This window comes from Sphaeramia orbicularis, chromosome 20 (genome assembly GCF_902148855.1).
Source record: "Sphaeramia orbicularis chromosome 20, fSphaOr1.1, whole genome shotgun sequence".
NCBI classification, from domain to species: Eukaryota; Metazoa; Chordata; class Actinopteri; order Kurtiformes; family Apogonidae; genus Sphaeramia; species Sphaeramia orbicularis.
In genome coordinates this window covers 33,738,751-33,766,191 of record NC_043976.1, presented here as the reverse complement: position 1 = coordinate 33,766,191, position 27,441 = coordinate 33,738,751, and the positions used below count along the sequence as shown (strand labels likewise).

At 37.5% G+C, this 27,441-nt stretch overlaps 1 protein-coding gene across 1 annotated transcript; it reads left to right on the top strand.

Annotated features, from left to right (window-relative positions):
- mbtps2 (membrane-bound transcription factor peptidase, site 2) lies at positions 1-27,441 on the top strand. Its single transcript, XM_030123456.1, has 12 exons — positions 1-300; positions 2,283-2,431; positions 4,282-4,420; positions 6,553-6,656; positions 9,077-9,204; positions 13,878-13,996; positions 17,584-17,764; positions 20,383-20,489; positions 21,639-21,837; positions 24,008-24,083; positions 25,467-26,193; positions 26,987-27,441. Exons 1-11 carry the CDS (start codon positions 226-228, stop codon positions 25,687-25,689), a joined length of 1,500 nt encoding a protein of 499 aa, XP_029979316.1. The 5' UTR covers positions 1-225; the 3' UTR covers positions 25,690-26,193; positions 26,987-27,441.

Below are 27,441 nucleotides of genomic sequence, written 5' to 3'. Positions count from 1 at the left end.
CGGAAGTGTGTCTGTCACTGCAATCGCTGACGACTCGTTTCCTTTCAGAGCATCCCCGAAAACTATCTGCACAACCTTTTATACCTTTTATATTAGATTAATTGCTTTAAAGGTGGTGTTGAATATGAGTACCCGGGGCTAGCTGTGCGGCTAACGGGAGCGGTAGGGGACATGGAGGTAGCACAGCTCGGTTCGTCGTGTCCACGGAGAGTCTGCTGATGCACCATGATTCCCGTGTCTGTGCTGGTGTGTGTGATGGCAGCCTGGTGTGCTGTCTATCTCACCGACACTCTGCTCAGGGTAAACATGTTTTTCCACTTTGTTTCTGGGCTTTAAACAACCTGTTAGCAGGTGTATGTGGTGGCAGTATACGCGATATATGAGACATAATAGCCGTGTTTAGCTAATGTGTTAGCAAGACATGCTTTGTTTTGATTAGTGTCTGCACTCCATCCTTCCATCACAGCATGTCCAGGATACATGCATTTAATATAACATTAGAAATTTAAGACTCGACAATATGCCTTTCATACGGAAGAGGATTAAGGCCACTGGAAAAAAAAAAAGCTCAAATATATGTATTTTTATTATTATTATGAAAAAAAAGTCAGAATTCCGAGAAAAAAGTCAGAATTCAGATTTTTTCCTAAGATTTCTGACTTTTTTCTCAGTTCTGACTTTTTGTTTCTTAGAATTCTGACTTTTCTCGTCAGTATTCGGACTTTTTTCCTCAGAATTTGGCTTTTTTTTTTTTTCTCAGAATTCTGGCTTTTTTCCTTAGAATTTTGGATTTTTTTCTCAGGATTTTGGCTTTTTTCTCAGAATTCTGACTTTAATCTCACAATTCTGACTTTATTTCTCAGAATTCTGACTTTAATCTCAGGATTCTGACTTTTAACCCTCTGAATTCTGACTTTAATCTCACAATTCTGACTTTATTTCTCAGAATTCTGACTTTTTCTCAGAATAATAATAAAAACTAGAAGCACTCGGAGAGCGCAGACCTCCGCCAAGGCAGATCAGTGTCCCCCTGATCACCACCAAAATTTAATAATTTTTTCCTTGTGACAGTATCAACATTTCCTGAAATTTTTATCCAAATCCACTCATAACTTTTTGAGTTATCTTGCACACAGACAGACAGACAAACCAACGCTGGCAAAAACATAACCTCCTTGGCGGAGGTAAAAATATATTGGACCTTTTTTTTTTTTTTTTTCCCAGTGGCCCTAATCCTCTTTTGTACTTTGATTAAGGTATAGGAGAGCAAAGATATTATTGGTGGCCATTATTTGTAAGTTATTATTGTAGACAAATCCATCATCATAAATGAATGTATGGTCATGAATGGATTGAAACAATAATGAGATTAACATAAAGACAATATATATTTCAACTTCATCATAATCTATTGCAGGGCTTTTGTAAGCACTTAAGTTTTTTAGAACAGTCTAGAGAGAAAATATACCAAATTCAGGATTCCTACTGTCCTGAGAAACTTTGAAATGAATTAAAATTGTTAATAATAATAATAATAATAATAATAATAATAATAAAAGGTTTGAAATACAGTCATACAGTCTAAATTATAAGGGTGTAAACTCCTCAACCTTTTGGTAAACATGTTTTTTTTTTTAAATTTTATTCATACTTTTTTTTTTTTTTCATGAACAGACATAATAAGACACATCACAAAACAGAAAAATAATAATAGGTCTTTGGTTTTCCCCTATCTTTGTGCAAAAAAAATCTAAATCCACAGGGAGCAAACCTTCTGACACTTTTTGCTTGTTTGTATCTTTGTTACCTTTTTCATCTGCAATGAGTTTGCATCCCTGAATTTTGTAGTGACATTCACAAAACCACAGATCAGATTTAGACAAGGGTATTAAAGAGAATGTCTAAATATAGAGTACTTTGTATCATGTTGCCTTTACAGTTTTTCCGTGTTGAAAGTGAATATGAAAACTGACATTTAGAGACTGGAAATATTGCTATTTAGTTTTCATTCCACAAATAATAACTGTACACTTGTGCTGTGAGTTTGTTGATGCCTTGGATTTTATTTAAGAGTGGATTATCTATTACCCATAGTGTTCCAGTTATGTATACATCATAAGTGAACAGATGTTCTCAGTGTTTCTTTGAGCTATTTTCCAAAATAATTCACACATGTGTAGTTTATAGTAGTATAATCATCTGTAATATCATCTGCAATGTGACAGTTCTACTTTGTGACCACTTACATTTGACTGATACCTACTCTGTTTGATTCCTTGCAGTCGTCAGCAACACACCGGTTCAGCTACGAGTCATGGCTGGCGAGTCGAGGCCTGATGTTGTCTCCCTTCCATGTGAGATGGCAGACCACCATGTTCAACCGCCTGTTTGCCTACTGTGCTCGCATCAAGCCCCAGGCGCTGTACCTCTGGTGAGGATTCATGTAGTATTCCTTCCTCTGTCGTCTGGGTTGCCTTCTGAACTATAGCAGGAGTTTGGACTGACTACAATTTTTTTTTCACTGCCTCAGTTATTTACAGCACAAGACTTTCCACTTAAGGCATTAAGAATGGAAGTTAATTTGATCAGTGAAAATATTGAAAATCTTTCTCTTTACTTTTATCTGTTAAAGGTTGAAACAAATCATAGATGGAAAGATTGACAGACAAAGTATAGATTTGAGTTTTTATATTAACTTAGAAAACATCCCAACTTTTCTCAAAATGGGCGTTGTGTCACTAAATTAGGGAGTTTCAGAGTATACTTGAAAGTTGTTGTTTTTTTTTTATCAAATGGGTGTTTCATCCACATAGAACCAGCGCTTTGGGAGCCTGAATGCACTAATTTTAGAAACCAGGTCCCAGAGTGAACAAATCTCAAAATGCCACCCTTGCATTTCCACATTTACAACCTATACACATCTTTTCTGATATGATGACCCCATAGCCTCACCTCTACGTTAGGCCTTGTCCACACGAAACAGCATCTTTTCCTATCTGAGCTTTTTCTTTGTCATTTTCAAAAAGTGCTTCGCAAACACAGAGTCATTTCAGGAAATATCTGCGTCCACACAAAACCACTGAAAATGCCTGAAAACACTGTAGTATAAATGCCAGGCCTGTATGTGGCATTGTAATGGTCTCGCAAAAAACGGAGAAGAAGATGTGGAGCATGCACATAAAGCTTACATGGTTCTACCGGGTCTGATCCCATTTTTCCTCCTGGTTGCCCTTCTGGTTGCCCCTCTCCTCAGTAGATCCAAGAGCATGTAGTAAATATTGTTAGCTATGGTTGTTTGTTTCTCATTGTAATGAAAGAGTAGCCGAAGATTTTGGTTCAGTATTTCCAATAAGCTCAATAGCTGTTGTGGCACAAGCACTACTCTGTAGTCCGCTGTTGTTGTTGTTGTTTTAAAGTGGCATCTTGCTTCCGGGGTAAAAGGTTAGAGAGGCAGGGCTATGACATCATCATGTTAGGAGAGTTGCGGTTTGGTCGTATAGATGAAGACGGGAAACTGGTGATTTCAGAGTTATCCACTCTGGGGCCTGGTTTCAAGAAGTTGCAGTTTCAGTAAGTGAAAATGCTGGTTTTGTGTAGATGAAAGGCCTATTTGATGTAAAACTTTTGTGGATATGATCAAAACTGTTTTCGTATGGACAGGGCCTTAGTCAGGCCTGTCACCTTACTTCAGGGGTGTCAAACTCAGATCCTCAAGGGCCGGTATCCTGCATGTTTTAGATGTTTCCCTCTTCCAACACACCTGATTCAAATGATAAGCCTATCATCCAACTCTGCAGAAGCCTGATAACGACCGTCAGGTGTGCTGGAAGAGGGAAACATCTAAAACATGCAGGATACCGGCCCTCGAGGACCGGAGTTTGACACCTGTGCCTTACTTCATTAGGGCTCTGTCAGTGTTGGAGATCAGTCTATCATTATGAAATTACAGTAAAAATTCTCTGGATTGTTTGGTTCATTCTCTCATCCTGGGTGCCACAGTGGGCAAGATTCAGCAACAGTACCTTTCCAAAATAATGTCAAGAATAAGGCTGTTTTACTGGAACATGTTCACATGAGGAACCACGTCATGGTACTAAAATGACAAAATCTCTACCAAACAAAACATCACACAAAAGCACCGTGTCTTCATCAAATCTTGCCACTTTTACTGTTAAGTTACATCTCAGAGGACTTTAAAGACAATATATAAACAAACTAGACATTGACTTAATTCCCTCTGTTATAGTAAGTGTTGTATTTGCTGATCGTGACCCCTGTCAGGTTCAGCAGCGGCCTGGTGTTTGGTGTGGTGGCCATGCTGGGGTCGGTGGTGCTGCTGATAAAGACGCTGCAGCAGACCCTCGCTCAGATGACCACAGACAACCCTCGGATCGGAGGCCAGCAGACACTGCAGGTGGTGGTATGTACACAGTGGAGTGGACATGTACGACACATTACAGATATGAATACAGTCAATATTAACCTGACTGCAACATCCAGATGTGGATTCATTTAACAGTACATCAGTTTTATTTTGTCATGTTATGAAAAATGGATGATTTTATTTTAGCAACTGAGTTATTTTTTCAAATTGATGACTGATCAATAGTTCTCTGGCTATATGAAATAAAGACAAAACTTTTTTCAACAATACTCTTTCTCAAATACCATATATCATATCGTGGTTCTTTGATGTAGTGTTTAGCGTTTCCACCTTGCAGCAAGGTCACTGAAGACATTAGGTAATGGCTAAAACTAAAACTACCGTAACTATAACACATTTTCTCAGGTTTATAGAGGCTACAAACTGTGTTTTTTTTAATACATTTGGACAATATTACTGCAATATTTGGATAACTGTTGACAAAGTAAACATTACTCCACATGTTCTTGTACATGCATCTAAGACATGGGTAGGACTGGGTCCTCTAGTTCCCCTGCCAATAAAAACAGATACATATTGGTTAATTCTCCTGATCTGGAGTTGGTCAGTGATGCAAACACTCCAGAGGAATAGCGTTGATTTTACGATTTAGGCATTTTCCATAATTTTCAGAAAGCAAAACCTAGGTTAATTGAATTTGATATACAGCCGTGGAAAAAATTATTTGACCACCCTTGTTTTCTTCAATTTCTTGTTCATTTTAATGTCTGGTATAACTAAAAATACATTTGTTTGGACAAATATAATTATAACAACAAAAATAGCTCATAAGAGTTTAATTTCAGAGCTGATATCTAACTGTTTTCCATGTTTTCTTGATAAAAACCAAAATCACTCTAGTTCTTACAACAATATCTATGACATTGTACTGACAAAAACAGTGCTTTTAGGCATTCCATGTTTTCTTTTCTGTCTGTTTTAGTCACATGATCCACACAGGAGTTAGTACTTGATTGCATAACCATTGTTTTTGATGACTTTTAATGGTCTAATAATTTTTTCCGTGACTATTTCCAAACCACAGATCTTAGAAGCAACATCTGTCAATTCAGTTTAATTCACTTCAGTCATTGGTATTACAAACTTTTACATTGCCAAAGCAAATTGTACATTGCAAGGAGAAATGTGCTAACATCAATAAGATAAGATCACAAATTTAAGAAGAATATTAATATTAAAATAAAGATAAGGTATTTAAAATACAATGGTCTATACACACATACACACAAATTTGTCTGTCAAAAAATGTAGTTACGTTGTTGTCTGTAGATACTCAGTTAAATATTCTCAGCTGATTTCAATGTGCTTTCCCATGAATATTAAACTCAAGAGCCTCAAGGTTATCCATTGGTAGTGTTAGTGTTCTATTGAGGTATAACTAAACCACACCAGAGTAAGCTGGTACAAAAAAAATTACATTAAAAGCGCGCCTGTCAAAGCTCTGAAGTAGAGATAATGATGAAATGCTTAATTCTTGTCGGTTTCATGCAAGTGTTTTTACACACGTTAATGAAAACAATTCTAATGATTACAGAAAATGACCTGGCGATTGTATAAAAAGCATGAGAGGCCTAGTGCATATTTACAACTAAAAGGGCCCTTATGTTGCATTTACCCTTTTTATTCACTGAAGTGTCAGATCGCTGCGTGGTAATACGAGTACAATTCCCGGCGGACCGCGGTTCTGCAGGTGATTCATGGGAAGCTATTCAAAGGCCATTTATAAACTGGCAGTGGCAACAAAAAAAAAAAGAAAAAAGAAAAGTGCACCACAGATCCAGCACAAGAGGAAAATGCCGACCACAAGAGAAACCACAGCTTCAGCAAAACATAACACGGCTAATATGGAGGAAGAGGAAGAAAAGCAGTGGGATTTGAATACGTGGTGATACAAATGAAGCCTTTATTTAATCGACACTGCAGATGTGCCACCCAGAAACGAATTAAATTACCACTGACTGAAAGATTAAAATGCCCATGAAGCTCCGACGAAGGGCAAAATGAAGCAGGTTTTTTTTTTTCCCTTTGAGGATAACGACTGGGGATGTGTTTATGCGTGGCTGCATCAGTCACAGCTGTGTGTCGCTTCTCTTCCTGGACGTCTTTAGGTCCCTGGTGTCAATCTGCCAACCAGTCAGCTGGCCTACTTTTTCATCGCTCTGCTCCTCAGTGGAGTTATCCATGAGCTTGGCCACGCCGTGGCAGCACTGAGGTAAGCCACACTCTCACGTATTTCCATAACATCATCCGTTACCATGTCAACCAGCAGAACAGAGAGCGTCCACTGTGTATTAAGGGACAAGAGTGGGACAGATCTGACCTCTTCATATGATCAGAGGAATGTTGGAAACGGCTTTGTCAAGTGTTTTCCTCATTCTTCCTGGGATTTGATCTTTATCTGTGTTATTTCTTTGTTGATATGGTTATGACCATGCTGTCCCTGCCACGATCTTTTATTTCTATAATTTATTTATTTATTTATTTTTAATACCAGTATAAGCAAACAAAAATGTTGTGTGTTTCCTGTTTGTGTCTCATCTGTGCTGTCTGACATGTTCCACTTTCTGTTGTAAATATATACAGGGTTTCTGCAGGTCATTTAAAAGCATTAAAAGTCATTAAATAAATTTTGTGACAATTAAGACCTTAAATGGCATTTAAAAAATGATGTTCAGAGGCATTAAAAAATGTAATACACTTGATTGGAAAAAAAAAGTATTGTTATTCATGATTTATTTTGAATATATAAACATTTAATAATTTTGATCAGAAGCATAGTGTGATGATTGACAAGCATATCCCTTTAATTGTCTATTGTTTATGGCCGATACATGAAGTCACAACACCAGATGCTTGGAATGTAATGTGCTGTAAGCGTGCTTATGCTGTGGCGAAAGGGCAGAGGGAATATTAGCAAATGTTGGAAAAATGGGAAAATGCAAGTTTGAGCATAAGTGATTGGAGGAGGAACTATTCAGAACCTGATGAAAGCCTGTCAATGGAAAACCGTCATCTATATATAAAACTATATATAAAACTGTATCTTCAGTTGGACATGGGCATTAAATTTCTTAAAAGTGGCAATAAAAGGGGCATTAAAAAGCATTAAATTAGATTTGTTGATACCTGCAGAAACCCTGATATAGTCATTACAGTTTTATTACGTATTACTATTATTTTACATTGTTTGCTTTTTAAACGGTCTTTGTGCATGGACATTTTTTCTTTTTACTTGCCCATATTTAGATTTATGAAGTCTTTAATATGATCTCATATACAGGACTGAATCATCTAAATTGTGTTGTATCACCAGCAGGTGTCAGTGTAGGCCACATTACGTATGGTTCTAATCAACAGAGTGGAAGGATCGGAGTGTTCGGTTGTTGTTTTCAGTTTAAAATGACTGTAATGATAATTTTTGTGGATGGGATAAGATTAATAATGTGCCAGACATGTTTTCACAGTTTGTCTGAACATCTGAGAAACACAGCAAACAGCTGATTAGTCACATGAGCTGGACTTATGCTGTGTCAGGATTTATTGGAAAATGTTTTCATTTCCTCTGTGCATTTGCTGTTCTACATCAGAGGCAAAAAGAACCTGAAGTAAACACATTTATAGAATAGAATAGAATAGAATGTATTTAATATATGATGAGGAATTTGGAAAATGTTTATGGAAAGTTTACTTTATGTTCTGCTCTATCTATCTATCTATCTATCTATCTATCTATCTATCTATCTATCTATCTATCTATCTATCTATCTATCTATCTATCTATCTATCTATCTATCTATCTATCTATCTATCTATCTATCTATCTATCTATCTATCTATCTATCCTTTTTTATTGCTTTTTTATTTGTTTTCTTTGCTTTTTTACATTTTCTTCACTTTTACTTTTCTTCATTCCTCCCATCCTACATTCTTTCAGTCCTAGGAGCTCCCTGCACTTTTTCATTCTCTTTTATCTAATAACATATAACTATGGATAGATAGATAGATAGATAGATAGATAGATAGATAGATAGATAGATAGATAGATAGATAGATAGATAGATAGATAGATAGATAGATATGAGGGCCGTTCAATAAGTTCATGGCCTCACCCAGAACAGAACAACACAGACTGATAATTTATATTTTATTTTTCAACATAATCTCCATTTACAGCAATGCACTTGGTCCATCGATGTTCAAGCATCACTATCCCATCACGAAAGAATGTAACATCCTGTATTATAACAACCGGTATTTCTGGGTGAGGCCATGAACTTATTGAACGGCCCTCGTAGATAGATAGATACTATATTAATCCTGAGGGAAATTCAATTAAAATGACCTCAGACCCTGTGCATACACACATAAACTATAAACAGATTGAAAGTTCATCCAAGATTCATGTTATAAACTGATGAGGATTAAAATCACAAGCATGACATTAAACACAAACCATATTTTAACTCAAGGCCACTTAACATACATAAAGTAATTATCTAGTGTAATGTATTATCTTATTATTTGCTTTTAGATGTTTGTGCAAATACATTTCACTCTAATTTGACATCCTGATGTTCCTCCTTTTTACTCTTTCCTTTTTAAAAACCATTTATCTGGTGTCCGTTCCCTCAGAGAGCAGGTCCGAGTGAACGGCTTCGGGATGTTCGTCTTCGTGGTGTATCCCGGTGCGTTTGTGGACCTCTTCACCACACACCTCAACCTCATATCACCCACTCAGCAGCTCCGGATCTTCTGTGCCGGTGAGTGTTATAGATCCGTCGGGCTCTCTTTACAGCCAACTGATGCCATCGCAGCTATTAATCACAGTTCTTATTAAATATATCATTTTGCTGAATACATAATATTAGTTTTTTTCGCCAGCGAAGGTCGTCCTGAGGTCTCTCGATACAGAGCGTCAGACATCTGCTCCACATCAAATCGTTTTTACTCTGCAATTAAGAAAATGGCATTTTAATTAAGTGATTGGTTAAGCTGGCAGTTATTCACCCGTGAATGTGAGTGATGTACTCTACAGGCTACCGTAGCAGATAAGAGGGAGTCATTTAATGGTGGAATATTTTCGATGAGGCCCAGAAAAATGCTTACACAGTGCAGCAAGGAAAAACGCTTGCATTGTACAGACTCATGGTTTAAGTTTTAATAATAACGAGATGAAAGATCAGAAAGAAAAATAACAGCTCCGGCTTTTTGCTGACAGTTTCCAACAGCGCAAAAGAGGATTAAATACACATTCACAGGTTATTCTATGCAAGTGTTCTGTGAAAATATCCAGAAAGGCTTAAATATCTGTAGCAAATGAGATGAAAAGGCAAATAATGTATAGTAAAGTGTCGCCTCAGGATTTAAGAATTAGAATTTATGAACACAGTGCATCGATATTTTGCTCCTTTCCAGCTTTTTTTTGGTAAATTGTAAATAACTTGCAATTATATAGAGAGCTGAAGTCTCCCATCTTAGTTTGGAAATGTTTTTCTTTTTAAAATTCAATCGCAGTTATGTAATTTTTTTATCCAGTTTGTATGCATCATATACACTTATGAGGATAATTTTACATATTATGAAAGTTGCCGTTTGAGGTGAAACTGTTCAGTAATATATAAAGACTACTAGGTTTCTCTGCAGCTTCAACATGACCAGATTTGTAGTGATTTTCGCTTCTTTTAATACTTTTTGACACCTCTCTCGAAAGCTGAAGGAAAATGTGCCAAGGCAATAGCCATTTGGGTGGTGTTGACAGTATTATGCTAGTATTTGACTGTATTATTTATTATTGTGTATTTAATGTGACAAGAGATGCAGTCCATTTAGCTGTTTTAACAGAAGTGCTGTTTAAAAAAAAAAAACAACGTAACTTACTGCCTTGTACCATTATTTTTTTAATTTATCAAACATGCATATGAGCACAGTGTGTTTATATTTTGTTCCTTTCCAGCTTTATTGTGGAAAATTGTAAATAACTTGTACTTGTGTAGAGCTGAAGTCTCGTCCCTTCTGGTTGTCTTCCATAGGATTTTATTTTGGGGAAAAAAGTAGTATTACAATCAGAGTTTGTCATTTGTGATCCTGTTTGTAGGCATCATATACACTGATGAAGATATTTTTATATATCATGAAAGTTGCAGTTTGAGGTAAAACCGTTCAGACTATGAAAATATGTAATAAAAAGACTACTAGATGTCTCTGCAGCTTCAACATGACCAGATTTGTAGTGATTTTCGCTTCTTTTAATACTTTTTGACACTTCTCTCAAAGGCTGAAGTAAAATGTGCCAAGGCAGTGGCCATTTTGGTGTTCTAGTGTTGGTGTATTATTCTCATATTTGACTGTATCATTTATTATTGTGTATTGTGTGTGATGAAAGATGCAGTCCATTTAGTTGTTTAACAGAAAACTGGATGTTTCTGTAGTGTTTTTTTTTCAACAAACCGCAACTTACTTGGTTTGTACCATTATCTTTGTAATGTGTCAAACATGCATATGAACATCGTGCATCTATATTTTGTTCCTTTCCAGCTTTTTTGTGGAAAATTGTAAATACCTTGCACTTATATAGGGAGCTGAAGTGTCGTCCCTTCTGGTTGTCTCCCATAGGATTTTATTTTTGGGAAAAAAGTAGTATTACAATCAGAGTTTGTCATTTGTGATCCTGTTTGTATGCATCACATACACTTACGATGATAATTTTAGATATCATGAAAGTTGCAATTTTTGGTAAAACCATTCAGACTATGAAAATATGTAATATATAAAGACTACTAGGTGTCTCTGCAGCTTCAACATGACCAGATTTGTAGTGATTTTCACTTCTTTTAATACTTTTTGGCACTTCTCTCGAAGGCTAAAGTAAAATGTGCCAAGGCCGTGGGCATTTTGGTGTTCTAGTGTTGGTGTATTATTCTCATATTTGACTGTATCATTTATTATTGTGTATTGCGTGTGATGAGAGATGCAGTCCATTTAGCTGTTTAACAGCAAACTGGATATTTCGGTACTTTTTTTTTTTTTTTTTCTTCAACAAACCGCAACTTTCTTGGCTTATACAATTTTCTATTAATTTGTCAAACATCATAAGGTTAAATGGTGGTGCAAACTAAAAAAAGTGTCTCCTAATTGGCTATTAATTATGTTTTTCTTCAAGTTAGGTCCCATGTAGCACAGCTGAAAGGATAATACATTATTATTATTATTATTATTATTATTTATTGTGCAGGTGAGACAAAAACCCCAGAGGACTATAAATCCCTCCCAAATAAGCATCAACAACAAAACAATAAGCAAAGAAGATATAAATGAGTGACACTAAATAACAATAGCAATCAAATTTCATTTATTGATTTTGCAAGAATATATGGACATCAAAGTGAGATTTGATGAGATTGGTAAATGGGAACAAAAAAGGCAAAAACAAACTAATAATAACCACCTAAACAACATAAAAAGCTCACATCTACTCTGAAAACAACAAAAAAAAACTAATATAGATGGAAGTAAATAAAATTTTTAAAAAAATTTAGATTTGCTCTTTAATACCAAAAGAGACAGAGACACATTAACCAAGTGTTGCTTCAGCATTTTTCGGTCTTTTTCGACCTTTATGATCCTCCCAGCTCATCACACCGCATCACATTCGCACACCAGTCAACGCAAATTGTGGATCAATGTCTTGCTCAAGGACACTGCGACACGTGGACAGGGATCGAACCACCACACTTCCGGTTTGGAGGCATCCAACTCCAGTCATAAACATTATTCCAGAATAAACGGTGACTGTTGATGATGACGTGTGCATGAGCTGCAGGAGCCTGTAGATGGCAGTGAAGAGCTGCTGTAAAAAGTATCTGTATCTTTCGCTGAACATCATCTCCAGGCCTTTTCTTTTGTTTTATGCGATCCGTCGTGCGGCGACTGCAGGCAGAAATGCGAAACACTCAATCAAGTCACGTGACAAACTGAAGAGACATGGAGCGAGAGGTGCTTTTCCCAACAGGGTAGTGGTGACATAACAGCATGCTGCGCTTATTTATCTGTGCCTCTCCTCAGCAGAGATCGCTGTAGAGGCAGGGGGTGGCGATGGGGGGTGGGCGGGGTGGCGATGGGGAGAGGGAGGGGGTTCTCTCACATAACATGTTTATTATTTATTCCTGAAGAGTGAAGTGATGTAACCTTAAATGTTAGTTTACTGCACAAAGTAAATAACAAAATACTCATGCTGCTCTTTCAGCTATGTGTTGCAGAAAGGGTAAAAGTCATGAATCATTCAGGGATTTTTTTTTTTTTTCTTAAAATGAATCTTGTGACCAGCCATCCCTTCAATTCTCAGCCACTAAAAAATTCCCAGGAGGAAAAAAAAATTCTCAAAATATCTAGGTATCTTCACATGCTATTTTTTCTTTTTCTTGACCAGAGACCCTGGTGTTTCTCAGATCCTCGAAGAAACTGAAGCACAGTTTTTACCCACAGGCGGTTAAATGCCTCCACCCCACCCCAACACTGACTCAATAACCACCACTCCAGTTTAATGGACAATGCCATACTCACACCCATGCACCTTGTTTTTTTTTATTTTTATGTTACCGTGTACATATCCTATACTGCCTGTATCCTTATATATTGTATATGTCTTCTTTCTGTAGTATACAGTCGCAGAAAAAATTATTAGACCATCAAAAGTCATCAAAAACAATGGTTATGCAATCAAATACTAACTCCTGTGTGTATCATGTGACTAAAACAGACAGAAAAGAAAACATGGAATGCCTAAAAGCACTGTTTTTGTCAGTATAATGCAATAGATATTGATGTAAGAACTGAAGTGATTTTGGTTATTATCAAGAGAACCACAGAAAATGGATCGATATCAGCTCTTAAATTAAACTCTTATGTGCTATTTCTGTTGTTATCATTATATTTGTCCTAACAAATGTACCTTTAGTTGTACCAGGCATTAAAATCAGCAAGAAATTGAAGAAAACAAGCGTGGTCTAATAATTTTTTCTGTGATTGTAGAGTTAGCTTTTTGTACATTTCAGTAGTTTTATAGTAAAATCTGTATATGTAATATTTTATCTCGTAGTTTTTGTACATTGCCAATATTTTTCTGCACTTTATGATATTTTTATGCAGTCTTTTTGCACTTTAAGTGTTAACTGCTAAACAGAACAGAGCTGCTAAACAGATTTTCATTGTTCCTTTTTTTTCTATTCTATTCTATTCTATTCTATTCTATTCTATTCTGTTCAAAAATGGGAACATAAAATGTGTGGCTTGACTCACTGCGTCCACTTACCCTATCGCTGTCATACAGTGGTATTTACAGTAAGTGGTTGTTAGAGTCTGACCACAGCGTCCCACGGGGAACATTTAGAATCAGGATTCTGAAGTAAGAAGTCGATTTTCGTCTTTTTCCTTCCAGGTGTGTGGCACAACTTCGTCCTGTGCGTGGCTGCGTTGGCCTTCCTCTTCCTGTTGCCTGTGTTTCTATTCCCCATGTATTCGACAGGCGGAGGGGCGCTGGTCATAGAGGTTGTACAGGTTAGTTCGTCAGATTTTTTTTTGTAATTAAATGGACTTTTTATAGAAAAATCTGTACTTTAAAAAGGTTCACTGCAGACCACCTCTGGCCCTGTGATGCACCCAGGTGTTTTTCTGCATATATTTCCCCATCCTCTTGTTTGATCTTTTTTTCTTTTAGGAATGTTATTGATGATTTAGTTGAATTTATTAGCGTATTAAGTATAACAAGATGCTAAAATTAAAGTTAGCACAGTGTGCAGGAGAGTTTAGAAGCCACATACGGTGTATGCAGTTACCTCCCCTATGAAAAAACATTATAAAAAGGTATATAAACAAACCAAGAAGCTGGCATCTGTATATAATTTAGAAAAGGGAAAACCTCAAAAGCAAAAAAATGTATGAAACACTATAAATTTTCCCAAAACAAATTCAGATTTTCTTCAAACGTCATCTCTGATGAAACTACTTGTCAGATTCATGTCAAATTTTATACAGGGCGGGGAAGTAAAATTTACAATGAACATTTAGTTGTTTTTTCTCAGCAAGCACGACGTCAGTTGTTTTGAAACCAAACATATATTGATGTCATAATCATACCTAACACTATTATCCATACCTTTTCAGAAACTTTTGCCCATATGAGTAATCAGGAAAGCAAACGTCAAAGAGTGTCCATAAAGACTGTTTATAATGTAAAGAAGAGAATGACTATGAGCAAAACTATTACGAGAAAGTCTGGAAGATACTATTAAAGAAGAATGGGAGAAGTTGTCACCCGAATATTTGAGGAACACTTGCGCAAGTTTCAGGAAGCGTGTGAAGGCAGTTATTGAGAAAGAAGGAGGACACATAGAATAAAAACATTTTCTATTATGTACATTTTCTTGTGGCAAATAAATTCTCATGACTTTCAATAAACTAATTGGTCATACACTGTCTTTTAATCCCTGCCTCAAAATATTGTAAATTTTGCTTCCCCACCCTGTATGTGGTGTCCTTGGGATAATGTCTACAAAGTTTGTTCACAGTGTTGAGAAATTTAGATTTTTGATTTTTGGCCGTTACTTACAATGGTCCATATTTTGATGGCCTATAACATGGAGATGATCACAGATATTATAGTTGCTATTGAGCACTGATAGGAAGTCATATAATGGACTTTCATTTGGGTCCATGACCTTTGACCTTTAGTGAACTTGAAGGGTCAAACTCAAGGCCACCAATGTCTACATTTCAACAATCTTCTTCTCCTTAAGTACTGGTCGGACTCCTTTCAAATTCTATATGTAGCTTCCTTAGGACAATGTCTGCAAAGTTTGTTCACAGTTTTGACAAATTTAGATTTTTGAATTTTTGACGAATTTTGCCTTTACTTATAATGGGTCATATTTTGATGGCTTATAACATGGAAATGGTTCAAGATATCAATATAGATATTATTGAGCACTGATAGGAAGTCATATATGGACTTTGATTTAATTGGTTGAGTTTTTCTCCAGTGAAAGTACCGCCCACTTCTACTGAAAGATTGATCTCCTGCATCGAGACCATGGGACTCTAACATAGCGAACCTGACAAGCTCACAAGCTTGATAGAACCTGCTGGTGAGCTACAGGGCCATTGCTCCTATATATTTTTGTTTTCAGATACACTAAGAATAAAGTAGATGTTAAATGAAGTGAGGATCGTACAGTTAGGTCCATAAGTATTTGGACAGTGACACAAATTCTTTTGTTTTGCGAATGTACCAAATTGTTGCTTTGGCCACTCCTAAAGTCTTTACCATCTTCCTGTTGTTGAATGTTACCAGTGGTTTGTACCTTGTTGTTAACGCTCTGTATTTACATTCATGAAGGCGTCTGTTAATTGTAGACTCTGATAATGACACACCGACCTCCTCAAGTGTGGTCTAGACTTGGTTGGATGTTGTAAAAGTGTTTTTCTTCGCCAACAAATGAATTCTGTGATCATCCACTTTAGTTGTCTTATGCGGTTGTCCAGGCTTTTTGCTATTGTTGAGCTTATCAGTCTTTTTTCAGTAGGAATGTACCAAATTCTTGAGTTTGCTTCTCCTTAAGGTTTCACAATCTCTCTGATAGATTTATTTTGGGTTTTTTTTTCAGTTGAATGACACCTCCTTCAGTTGCACTGACAGCTCTATGGACCTCATATTGAGAATTCAAGTGAACAGCAACCAAATGTAAATTCAACATATGGAATAAACTCCAGATCTTTTATCAGCTTTGTTAGTTATAGAAAAACCAGGGATCAGGACACTTCTGGATTTGAAGCTGCTCGGCAGTCAAGTGTTCAATTACTTTTAAGCCTCCGAAAATGGACGCACCATATCTGAAATGGTCGTAATTACCTCCGCCAAGGAGGTTATGTTTTTGCCAGGGTTTGTTTGTTTGTTTGTCTGTCTGTTTGTCTGTCCGTTAGTGTGCAACATAACTCAAAAAGTTATGGACAGATTTTGATGAAATTTTCAGGGTTTGTTGGAAATGGGATAAGGAAGAAATGATTAAATTTTGGTGATGATCGGGGGTGGGGGGCCCACGGGGGGGCCCATTTCCAGGTTCCAGGCCCATTTCCAGGGCCCATTTCCTGATCAGCCTTGGTGGAGGTCTGCGCTCTCCGAGTGCTTCTAGTTACTAAATGTTTAATGCATTATTTTTGTTAAAGCTTAACCCTTAGGGGTCCACGGTCACAGCCCTGTGACTGAATCACATGACATTTTCAACACGTCGTAGCGTTGGAAGTCAGTCACCGAGACCACTGGGGACAATTGCATTTGAAAGTGCGGACTTGAAACACTCTCCCACTTTTTATTTGATGTTGATAGAGCAAATACAACCGGAGATATGACAGTTTGAACTTGAAGCAAACAAACATAAATAAACGTATAAAATGAGGTGGGGTGGGCATTATATTTCTTACCATATCTTCATCGTTTGTGAGAAAACCAGAGAAAATACCTATGTAAAGACATGGTTTTATGTCAAATATTTGAGTATAGTTTTAATTTATTACAATTTTGATTTCTATACCTAATATTTGGAACCAATATTCACTTTTAAAGTCTTTGTAAAAGTTAGTTTTTATGCAATAAATTATATAAATTTTTCAAATCGGATTTTATATTTTTTATGTTTTTTTTGTCCTTTTGTGTTGATGTATTTGGTTAAAGAGAAAAAAATAATAGGCAGATGAGATAGATGAAGTTGTGCTGAAAAAAAAGACACCAAACATGGGTTTAGTAAATATTTCTTTATATAGTATATAAAGGCAAAATCAAAAGTACTCAAAAACGGCCGAAATAGGCTCAGATCCCTAAGGGTTAAATTCCCCACTTCAATCACATTTTAACTGCTTCATTTGAGATACACTGTGATGGTGAGCAGAAGCAAAACTGCAAAATGTGTCACTGTCCAAATATATATATATATATATATATATATATAGACCTGACTGTATATGGCTCCAAAAACTTGGCCCTCAAGATTTCAGTGAATATTGATTCTGGCAGTTTGGACGAAGAAACTCCTGAATGTTTATCTGACATAAAAGAAGATTCAAACCACAAAACTGCATATTTTTTTCCCCAGGGCTCTGCTGCCGACGGTCCCAGAGGTTTATCCGTCGGAGACATCGTGACAGGGCTGGAGGACTGTCCAGTCAGGGGAGTGGAGGACTGGACCAGCTGCCTGTCTCACCTTTCCCAGACCCCACAGACCGGATACTGTGTTCCCACTGCCAGTCTACAACCGAGCTGGGCCCACGGACGAGGTTAGTGAACTAATGATAGAGTACGATGAAATACAATATGTTACACACTTTAAATGTTCGGTGTTCATCTTATACAGAGGAAAAGGGTTTCTGGAAGGAAAGAATTAACTCTGTTTTCGGTCACTGTGTATATTTTTGCTATTTCTGTCATTGCTCCCCTGTATGAGTATGTTTTTTGTTTTTTTTTTTGTTTTTCTTTACATATATAGATGTTATATACATGATGTCAAATGTTGATAAGATAATGCTGCCTGAAAAAGATAATTACACACAAAAAAAGAAATGCAGTGTGTTAAGTATTTGATTATGCAAAAATAAATTCATGCACATATGTAGTATTTCTATTTTTAAATATTACAAAATGATGTAACAGTATCAATAAAGTGTTGAGAATAAAGAGTTCCGAAGCTCTGCCGAAGATGGCAATGTATTATTACTAAATTTGTTTATACTGATGGGCCAGGGGATTTCTGTGACCACTAGAGGGAGTAGTGAGTTATTTTCAAAGTATCAGAAAGTGACCAGATGTGATGAGAACCATTAAGAAACAACTTTTAGAGTCAAAGAAAGTGGCAAAGTGATAAAAGCTAGAATTTCTGTTGTTTTTTTCTACTGGACACAGCTGTAAGTGAAAAGAATGGAGTTTGACGCTGAAATGCCAGCGTTTGTTCTACACGGGCGAGTTTTGTTATGAGGCTTATGAAGGTTTCGAGTTATCATGTGATTTTATTATCTTTACTAAGTTGTCGCTTGCTGATCCACGGTTCAGACTAAACTGTGACAGTTCAGACCTAGTTTGTACGATTCCAAAATGGTCTTAAATGCAGCTACTGACTGACAACATAAACCATACAGAAAACAGGTGATTTGTGACTTTTCTGTCTAAAAACAGAGCTAAGCTAACAGAGCTATAGTGTAAACGATCAGCTGATGCGACAAGACGTGTTATTTTGAATAACTGTCAAAATAAGAGGCTGTGAGTTTTAGTTTGAAGACAAAAACTTGCTGATACCATAATACAGATGTTTGTAAACGATAAGCTTTATACTTTGTTCAGAGAGTGACACAGTCTGTGGATATGTAGCATAGATTTGTTGGTGATTTTGGTTGAATTTATTTATTTTTTTCATAAATATATTTATTGCCGTTTTCATTGTTTTTATAAGAACAGGCAAGAAACACAAACACATCAAAACAATCCCTACCACCCCCCACCCACACAACAGGTACGCAGGTATTTTAAAAATTGCAAAAAAGGTGTCCAGATCTTATAAAAGTCTTTGATCTTTCCTTTAGCTAGGTACGTCAGCTTTACCACTGCCAGGTTAGAAGACCAGGGTTCTTGCTAGCATCGGTGAATGTCGGGGCCCCCGACGCTATCCCTCGGGGGCCCAGACGCTGAGATTTGGCCAGCGACACTGTCTTTCAACCAGTGTAGAGGTGTTTTTGTGTGTGTGTCTGTGTGTGTGTGATCGTCCAGCGTAATGATAACGAGATTTGAATTTGAAAAAATATAGTCCTTTGTCTTGGTGCAAAGCGCTGCAGACAGGAAATGAGAACAATATAATCAACACCCCTTGGTGTGCCTTGGTATTGTCTGACGCCCGCCCGGCAACATCACTTGCCTTATGCCCATTGGCTGACAATGAGACTTCAATCAATTTATCTTATTTAAACGGACTGATCACCCGTGGATAATTTTATCTAAAATTTAGCCTGTGCATGCATGTAGTGTGAGTGCTGCTCCGATTTTCCCTAATTTCGTGCAAGTGAATATTTTTCTACGATCATGTCTGCATCGAAGCGCGGGAGCAACACCAAACGTGTATGTGCGCGTACATGATGCCCCTACGTTGTGAAAAAATCCTAGTGAGAACCCTGGAAGACATTTCTTTAATCCACTGGTTCGCTGTGGGTCCTTGAATATCTTTCCATTTCAAAGAGATAACTCATTTGGCTTGTAATAACCCAAAATTTAAAATTTTCCTTTTTCTTTTTGGTTGAATTAAGTATGTTTTGTTACATGACTTTGATAGTTTGGAACATCACTTCAACATCGAACCCCTTTACGACTTCATCGAGTACCTGGTTGATCCGTATCTTTAAAAATATACTCAGTTTTTCTGCTTTGAATACTAATGTATTTGAATCCCTGATGGAGTTTTCTTTTTAATTACTTGTATCTGTAAATGTCTAAAAGCTAAATGAGGTTGAGCAACAGGAGCTCTGATTGGCCAGCTGTAAGGTCAGAGCTCAACATCTGGCCAATCAGAGCTCCAGCTGCTTCACTGCGGGCTGATTGTTGAAACCTCAGTCTTCATTATTAAATGATGAATGAGAGAAAATGTGTATCAGTTAAAAAAAAAAATGTGCACAACTGAAAAGATGTGAACTTCCGATGTAGCGTTATCATGTTCTAAGCATCAGTAAGATCGTCTCCATTACATTTCGTGCGACGCTTTTCTAATCACGTTGTGTTCGATTTGGTAAAAGTCAAAAAAGAGAAGAATCAGTATCATTTATCATCACGTGTGACAGGTTTTCAGTCCTCGAGGCTAACAGTGAAATGGAATCAATCAGTCTCTGTCACCTTCATCTGTCTTTGTCTCCCTCTGTAGCGTTTAAGCGTCTGGATGGAACGATGGACTGCTGCAGCAACAACAGCCTGACAGACCTGTGTTTCTCTTACATTAATCCGCAGGGCAAGCACGTCAAAGAGAGAGAGGTGACGCACACGCAGATCCACCACGCGAACATGTCTCCAAACCCGTTTTTATATCACTTCCTATAATTCTATTCATTTCATTTTATTCCATTCACACTCACAAAAACCAGGAAGAGCTGAAATAGACTCGAAGCCTTATCACATCAGGGTTATTCAGCTACGACACATGGACAAAAGTATTAGGACATGTTGAATTCAGGTGTTTCTTTTTTAACAGGGGTCTGGGATATAAAACAATAATAACAAATGTCATAATATAGTTTTATATTGGGTTAAATATCATTGCATTGCATTGGTTAGTTTTGTTTAAATTGTTATCTTTACTTCCAAAATGACTCAGATGGTTTGTACTAAATTCCTCTGAACATTGATTTTGTGGTTTGTTTTTTTTTTGTGTGTTTTTGTGTTTAATCCATGACTATGATTTTAAAAGTTCTACCTCTAAATTTCTAAAATATATAAAATTAATTTTCTACCATCTACTTTCTTCACATCTTCCATAAAGCTTTAAGGAAATATTGGTTTTTATTTCTCAAATCAGCATGAACAGGACATTTTATGGGCTGTAGCCATGACATGTCCCGATACTTTTGTCCATAGAGTGTATGAGGAAAATAAAAGTGTTGACATTAAAGAGCTCTTTTTCTTTTTTGTCAGACAGAAGGAGAAAAGTTCATGTTTTTTTACCTTGACATGTTTTGGTAACCGAAACATGTCAAGGTAAAAAAAATTAACTTTTTTCCTTCTGTCTGACAAAAAAGAAAAAGAAATCTAAGTTCTAGTAGACAGTATGAACCTAATCGGACTAGTGTTGACATTATTTGTGCTTCGCAAAATGAACTTTAAATCTTATTATGGACAGTACATATTGTGAGACAGATACAGAAGTTGCATTGTTAACAGATCAGAGTCACAGATGAACAAACAAGATAATTTGTTCAATTAATGTCCAAAGAATAAGAAGTTCATGCAATGTAAGTGACTACAAGCAAAAAAAAAAGAAAGACAAGCAAGATACAAGATAACAGAAATGAAAACAAAGACAGGCCAGAAAAGAACCGTAAGACCTAGTTTGCATTTCCTTTTTTTTTTTTTTTTTAACTCTTATTCACTGCTGTGTCTCTTCTGTTTCCTATCTGCGGCCTGCAGTACGCCTGCATGCCCGTACGGAAGATGGTAACAGGCACGCGAGTGTGTCGCACGGACGACGACTGCGCCGCACACTCGCACGTCGCCAGCGTTTGCGTCACTCCATCTCTGGAGAACCAGACTCGCTTCATCCGCGTCACGCACACCCCGAACACGCAAATGCTGTTCGTGGGGTATCCGCCACACCTTCAGTACGCCGGTACGTACGCATGTTTTTAATGCTATTTTACCGCTGACACACGTACGGGATAGTAAAGGTAGAGTAGAAGTTGAAGTTGAGATTATCTGGGTCAGAAATGTTTCTGAGGTCTGAATTTATCTTTCAAGTCAGTTGTGATTTTTGTTTTCCTTGTTAACCCTTTCATGCATATTGGTCACCACAGTGGACAGCTATTCCACAGCTGTTCTCTTGTACATTCATGGGTTTTGTTGTTTTAGTTGCATATCAGGCCACACAGTGGACACTGATGCATCATCCCATACACTGCAACAGTGTCCATCACTCAATGATCTCTCAGGAGTTACCCCCCCCCCCCCCCCCCTTTGTAAAGGGGCTTTAAGTGCAGCAGTGGTTAACCCTTAGGGGTCTGAGCCTATTTTGGCTGTTTTTGAGTAATTTTGATTTTGCCTTTATATACTATATAAAGAAATGTTTATTATACCCATGTTTGGTATCTTTTTTTCTGCACAACTTCATCTGTCTCATTTGCTTATTAGTTTTTCACTTTAACCTACTATATCAACACAAAGGGACAAAAACACACAAAAATATAAAATCCAATTTGAAAAATGTATATAATTTATTGCATAAATAACACAAAGATGCTTAACAAACCTTTTCAAAGACTTTAAAGGTGAATATTAGTTCCAAATATTAGGTATATAAAATCAAAATTGTAATAAATGAAAACTATACTCAAATATTTGACATAAAAGCATCTCTGGTTTTCTCACCCCCCCCACCCCTGGCCCTCCTGGTTTCCGCATCTGGTTCAGGTGGGGGTCATTCTCACCCTTACCTATAATGCTAAGGCAGTCTGTGGATTAGAATCCGCAGATTCTGCCAGTTTTTTCTATTTTGAAAAAGGAAAAAAAAGGACTTAGATATGGTCAGAAATAGAACGCTTGCTTTATATCGCTATGATAACGCTATATCGCTTGTTTGTTGTGGATTCAAACCGTCATATCTCCGGTTGTATTTGCTCTATCAACATCAAATAAAAAGTGCGAGAGTGTTTCAAGTCCGCACTTTCAAATGCCATTTTCCCCAGTGGTCTATGTGATCAACTTCCGACGGTACGACATGTTGAAAATGTCATGTGATTCAGTCACGGGGCCGTGACCGTGGACCCCTAAGGGTTAATACTGTTTCAGCTGTAACAAGTTATTTCACTCTGACTGATGCAGTAAGTTGCCTCTCATTTGTTTAACGTCAAACAGATTGGACAATGCCAGGATTGTTCAGGATCACCAGGCTTATGACAGAATGGTTCAGGGAGAATGAGACATCATTTTCACACATGGATTAGACACCATAAAGTCCAGACTCTAATTTGGGATGTGATGAAGATTTGATGCAGCGGTCTGATTCCCCATCATCAATAATCAAATCTTAATGCAACTATGGATAGAAAAAACAATAGAAACGTTATTGTGACACTGCACTATGTGGCAAAAAAAAGATGTGACAGTGAATATCTCCTGTAATTAAAACCAAAGGTGGTGCAGTGAAATTTTGCATTTGCGACTTTTTTTTTTTTTTTTGGCTGGGTTGTGTAGGTACCGCTAAATATGATACACTGAATCATTAACCCTCCAGAAAAGGCTAAAACACCTCAAGTATTTCAGTATTGACATATAGAGACAAACAGTCGCTCTCACATTCACACCTATGGGCAATTTAGATCAACCAGTTAACTTATCCATCACCTAACCTAAGTAGCTGGGATAGGCTCCAAGTAACCCCAATGACCCTAGTGAGGGTAAAGAGGGTTCAGTAAATGAATGAATGAATATATCAGTATTTTATATTATAATGCCTTACAAATCAAAGAAAAATACACTGATAGAAACACAGCTACTGAAAATTGCTGCATACTTTTTCCAGCATTGAGCAAAACATGGGCGTACATTGGTGATATTCCTATAATGGTTGTTTTTATCATATATGTTGATGCTGGAGTAAAGTAAGATTGCAAGTAGAGACATGTTTCATTGTTTGCTGATGTTGAGGACAGTTAGAGGCTGAAATATGACGTGTTGAAGCAGGGATCAATCCGGTGCGTTTCCTGTGATGAACGACTGCACACTCAGTCTGTGTGAAATCCCTTCCAGTCTGATGATAAAGCTTCATGTTTTTTCTTCCCCAGTGAGCCTGACTAACTTCGTACCCCGGTTTGGTTTCCTCCATCTGGATCTACCTGTCTTCTTGGAGACTTTCTGCAAGTATCCTTACATATTTGACCCTTTAACCCCCGAGACATTATTTAAATGAAATGAACTGCTTGGAATTTGCAGCTTGCTTTACTGTGTTTTAGGGTCAAAACAGGGTGCAATAACAGAAAGAGACGAAGACAGGAATTGGAGTTTTTCAGGTTTTTACTAAATAAGGCACTAAGAATGTACATCAAAAAGAGATTTAGGATGTTGAACATGAACTGTGAACTGGAACACACTGAACAACAAGGATTTGAATTTTGTTCCAGTAGTTTTTGTTTTTTGGGGTTCTTGTTTTTCTAAACCAGCCCAGCTGTTTTTTAGCAGCTGGTTGAACTCCAAAAAGCTGTTACACAATCAAAACTCAGTAAAAACACAGTAAAAAAATAAAGGAAAATCAAGACAACACTGCAAACAGCAGTAAAAACAAAACAAAACAAAACAAAAAAAATGACAAGGAAAACAGTGTTTAAAAAAGAAAAGCCCAAACCATTTATTTTTATAGCAAGTCAGTTGCACTTGCTGATCTGTGTTTTGCCCCCAGTTACACAGGTGTGGGGGGGTTGCACTGAGCACGCTCAGACGTCTATGGAAAGAAAAAGGTCTATTCTATCAGCACGTTTTGAAATTTTTCCTATTGAGCAAACTGTTGAATTTTTATGAATATTTTAATTAAATCATACTTTCAAAATGCTCACCATAGACACGTCAGGGGCTAAAGGGTTCAAGGCAGTGTTTTTCAACCCCTTGGGTCGGGACCCCACATGGGGTCGCCTGAAATTCAAATGGGGTCGCCTGAAATTTGTAGTAATTGATAAAAATAAAAAAAAACAACTTACTAATAAAAAATATATGGTGAGTTGAGAGAGACAATCACAGTACATAAATACATGACAAACTGTGAAGCTGAAACTGAAGCACTGTGGTTCTGTTTATCTGTCAAATGTTCATTGTGGTCGGTTTGAGATGCGTTATTAAGATGAGTTATTGTTTGTTCAGTATTAATTGTCAGCTTTGTAAATACAAGCTGGACTGACTGTACATATCCTGACCAAGGAAAATACTTTGTGCAGTAATCTACACCTGGCTTTTCTGCCTCCGTCCATAATAATATACATTACATAGACTAAATGTCATCTAAAATTAACATTTATTTGCAACATAGTATAGCAAACTACTACATGATCCAAAACAGATTAATTTTAGCCAAAGAAATGTCTCCGCTTTGAATGTCTGGGGTCGCTAGAAATTTGTGATGTTAAAATGAGGTCACAAGCCAAAAAAGGTTGGGAACCACTAGTTTAAGGTCTCGGCTTCAGTCTATAAAAGGACCTCACCTGTGTGCATTGTGGGTAATCGGTGCTCATCGTCCTTAACCTGGCTCCCTCTCAGATACGTGGTGTCACTCTCTGGTGCATTAGCGGTAGTCAACTCTGTGCCGTGCTTCGCTCTGGACGGTCAGTGGATGCTCAACGCCCTGCTGGAGGCCACGCTGGTTACTGTGGTAACGGACCGGCAGAAGCGCGAGCTGATTGGTTTCTTCCTGCTGCTGGCAGGCAGCGCTCTGCTGGCGGCCAATGTGGCACTGGGTCTGTGGATGGTTACGGCGAGGTAGTCTCAGTAGTTAGCTGCCCTGGCAAGGCAAAAAAAAAAAAAACATTCAAGCCCCATGTGGACTCAGAATTGTCCTCACAGGACGTGTTTGAGGCATTTGGACCATTAAACTGTGAACATACAGGGAAAAGACTGCATTACCCAGCAGTCCTGCCTAATTTCTGGGGACTGTTCAGCAGAACATTACTCGGCCTTTAAGCTTTTACTGGACCACCAGGGAAAACAATTAACAACCGATTTCTTCCACACTATTACCGCCATATACACAAAAGCACACATACAAATAAATAATGCACTTACTGTTAAGCACTGTCACATGTGACTGTTTACAAAGACTGCACAATCCTCCCAAATATGGATATCTGTGTATAGAAGTATGTGTATGTGTTTGACATGAGTGAGAGAACAGTCATGGTGTTGCAGGGGTTTGATTCCAAAATGCCATATTTCCCCGTCGAGCACCAACAAGGTGTGTTTTCTTGGCTACAGTGTAGTTTAGAGCAGTGTTTCCCAACCACTGTGCCGTGGCACATAAGTGTGCCATGAGAAATCATCAGGTGTACCGTGGAAGGTTATCCAAATTCACCTGATTGAAGATGTAAGCAACCAGCGTGATATAGATGTACACAACTGCTCGCACCAGTGATCCACTCTACAACAGTCTCCTGTTTCCCTTTGCAAAATAAAAGTGAAAGTGAACCGCCCCCGATGCGGTACATTCTGGTGATAAAGCCCCCCTCACTAGTGATGTGTGGATTAGCAGGTTACCCACAAACCCTGGGTATCGGGTTGGGGCGAGGGGATGTGCCTCCCATACAATTAAACGATGGACCTCAATAGGTAAACTCGGGGGTCTGACCGAGGGGCAGCTTTCTCGACAATGTTGCCCCTGCTTCTCCGATGTCCTCGCGTCCCCCCGGGTAGAGTGTCCAGTGACTGCTGCCAAGGAGTTCCCCATTCTGGAAAACAAAGCTGTTTCAGTTGTGTTCCCCTTCTCCACAACCAATCTATGTGAGGTTGGCTTTTCAAGCATGACTGATATAAAGACGAAAACAGAGACAGACTCAGAGCTGTTGAAGAAGATTCGTGTGCGTCTTTCTTCAATTCCTATAAGAATATCAGCTTTGTGTTAACTAAACAGGCCCAGGTTTTACAATGAGGAAGTAAATTGAGACTAGATTTACATTATATTTCAATAAATATAATTTTGGGATATTTTTGTTTGGTGGTGTGCCTTGTGATTTTTCTAATGTAAAATATGTGCCGTGGCTCAAAAAGGTTGGGAAACGCTGGTTTAGAGAGGCAGCCGACAAAAAAAAAAGAGCTGCTGAGAAACAGTAGCGCAATACTTTTCCACAGACTAGAATTAATAAAAAATAAAAAAAAAATAAAAATAAAAATCAACAAGCTTTAATGCATGGAGATACTTGCATATTGAGTTCTAGTATCTAATATTCAAGAAATCCATTCATTACTTTGAAAAAATGTGCATTTGTCTTAAATTTTGTATAATGTGTTGAACACAGGGTACGTTTTTTCCAAATGAAGTCGATTCATTCAGTCCAACTCAAGTGTCTTTCTCTTTCTCGGGCATTTCAGTGGGTTAACGACCTTATGAACCTTTGACTCTTGGCCGCTCACTGTCAGTGATGGAAATGTAAATGGTTTGTCAAACTTGTGGAATAAAATTGAATTTTATTTAAAGTGTTTACTGTCGAGGTGTTTGATAAATAAAATGTTCAGCTTATGATTA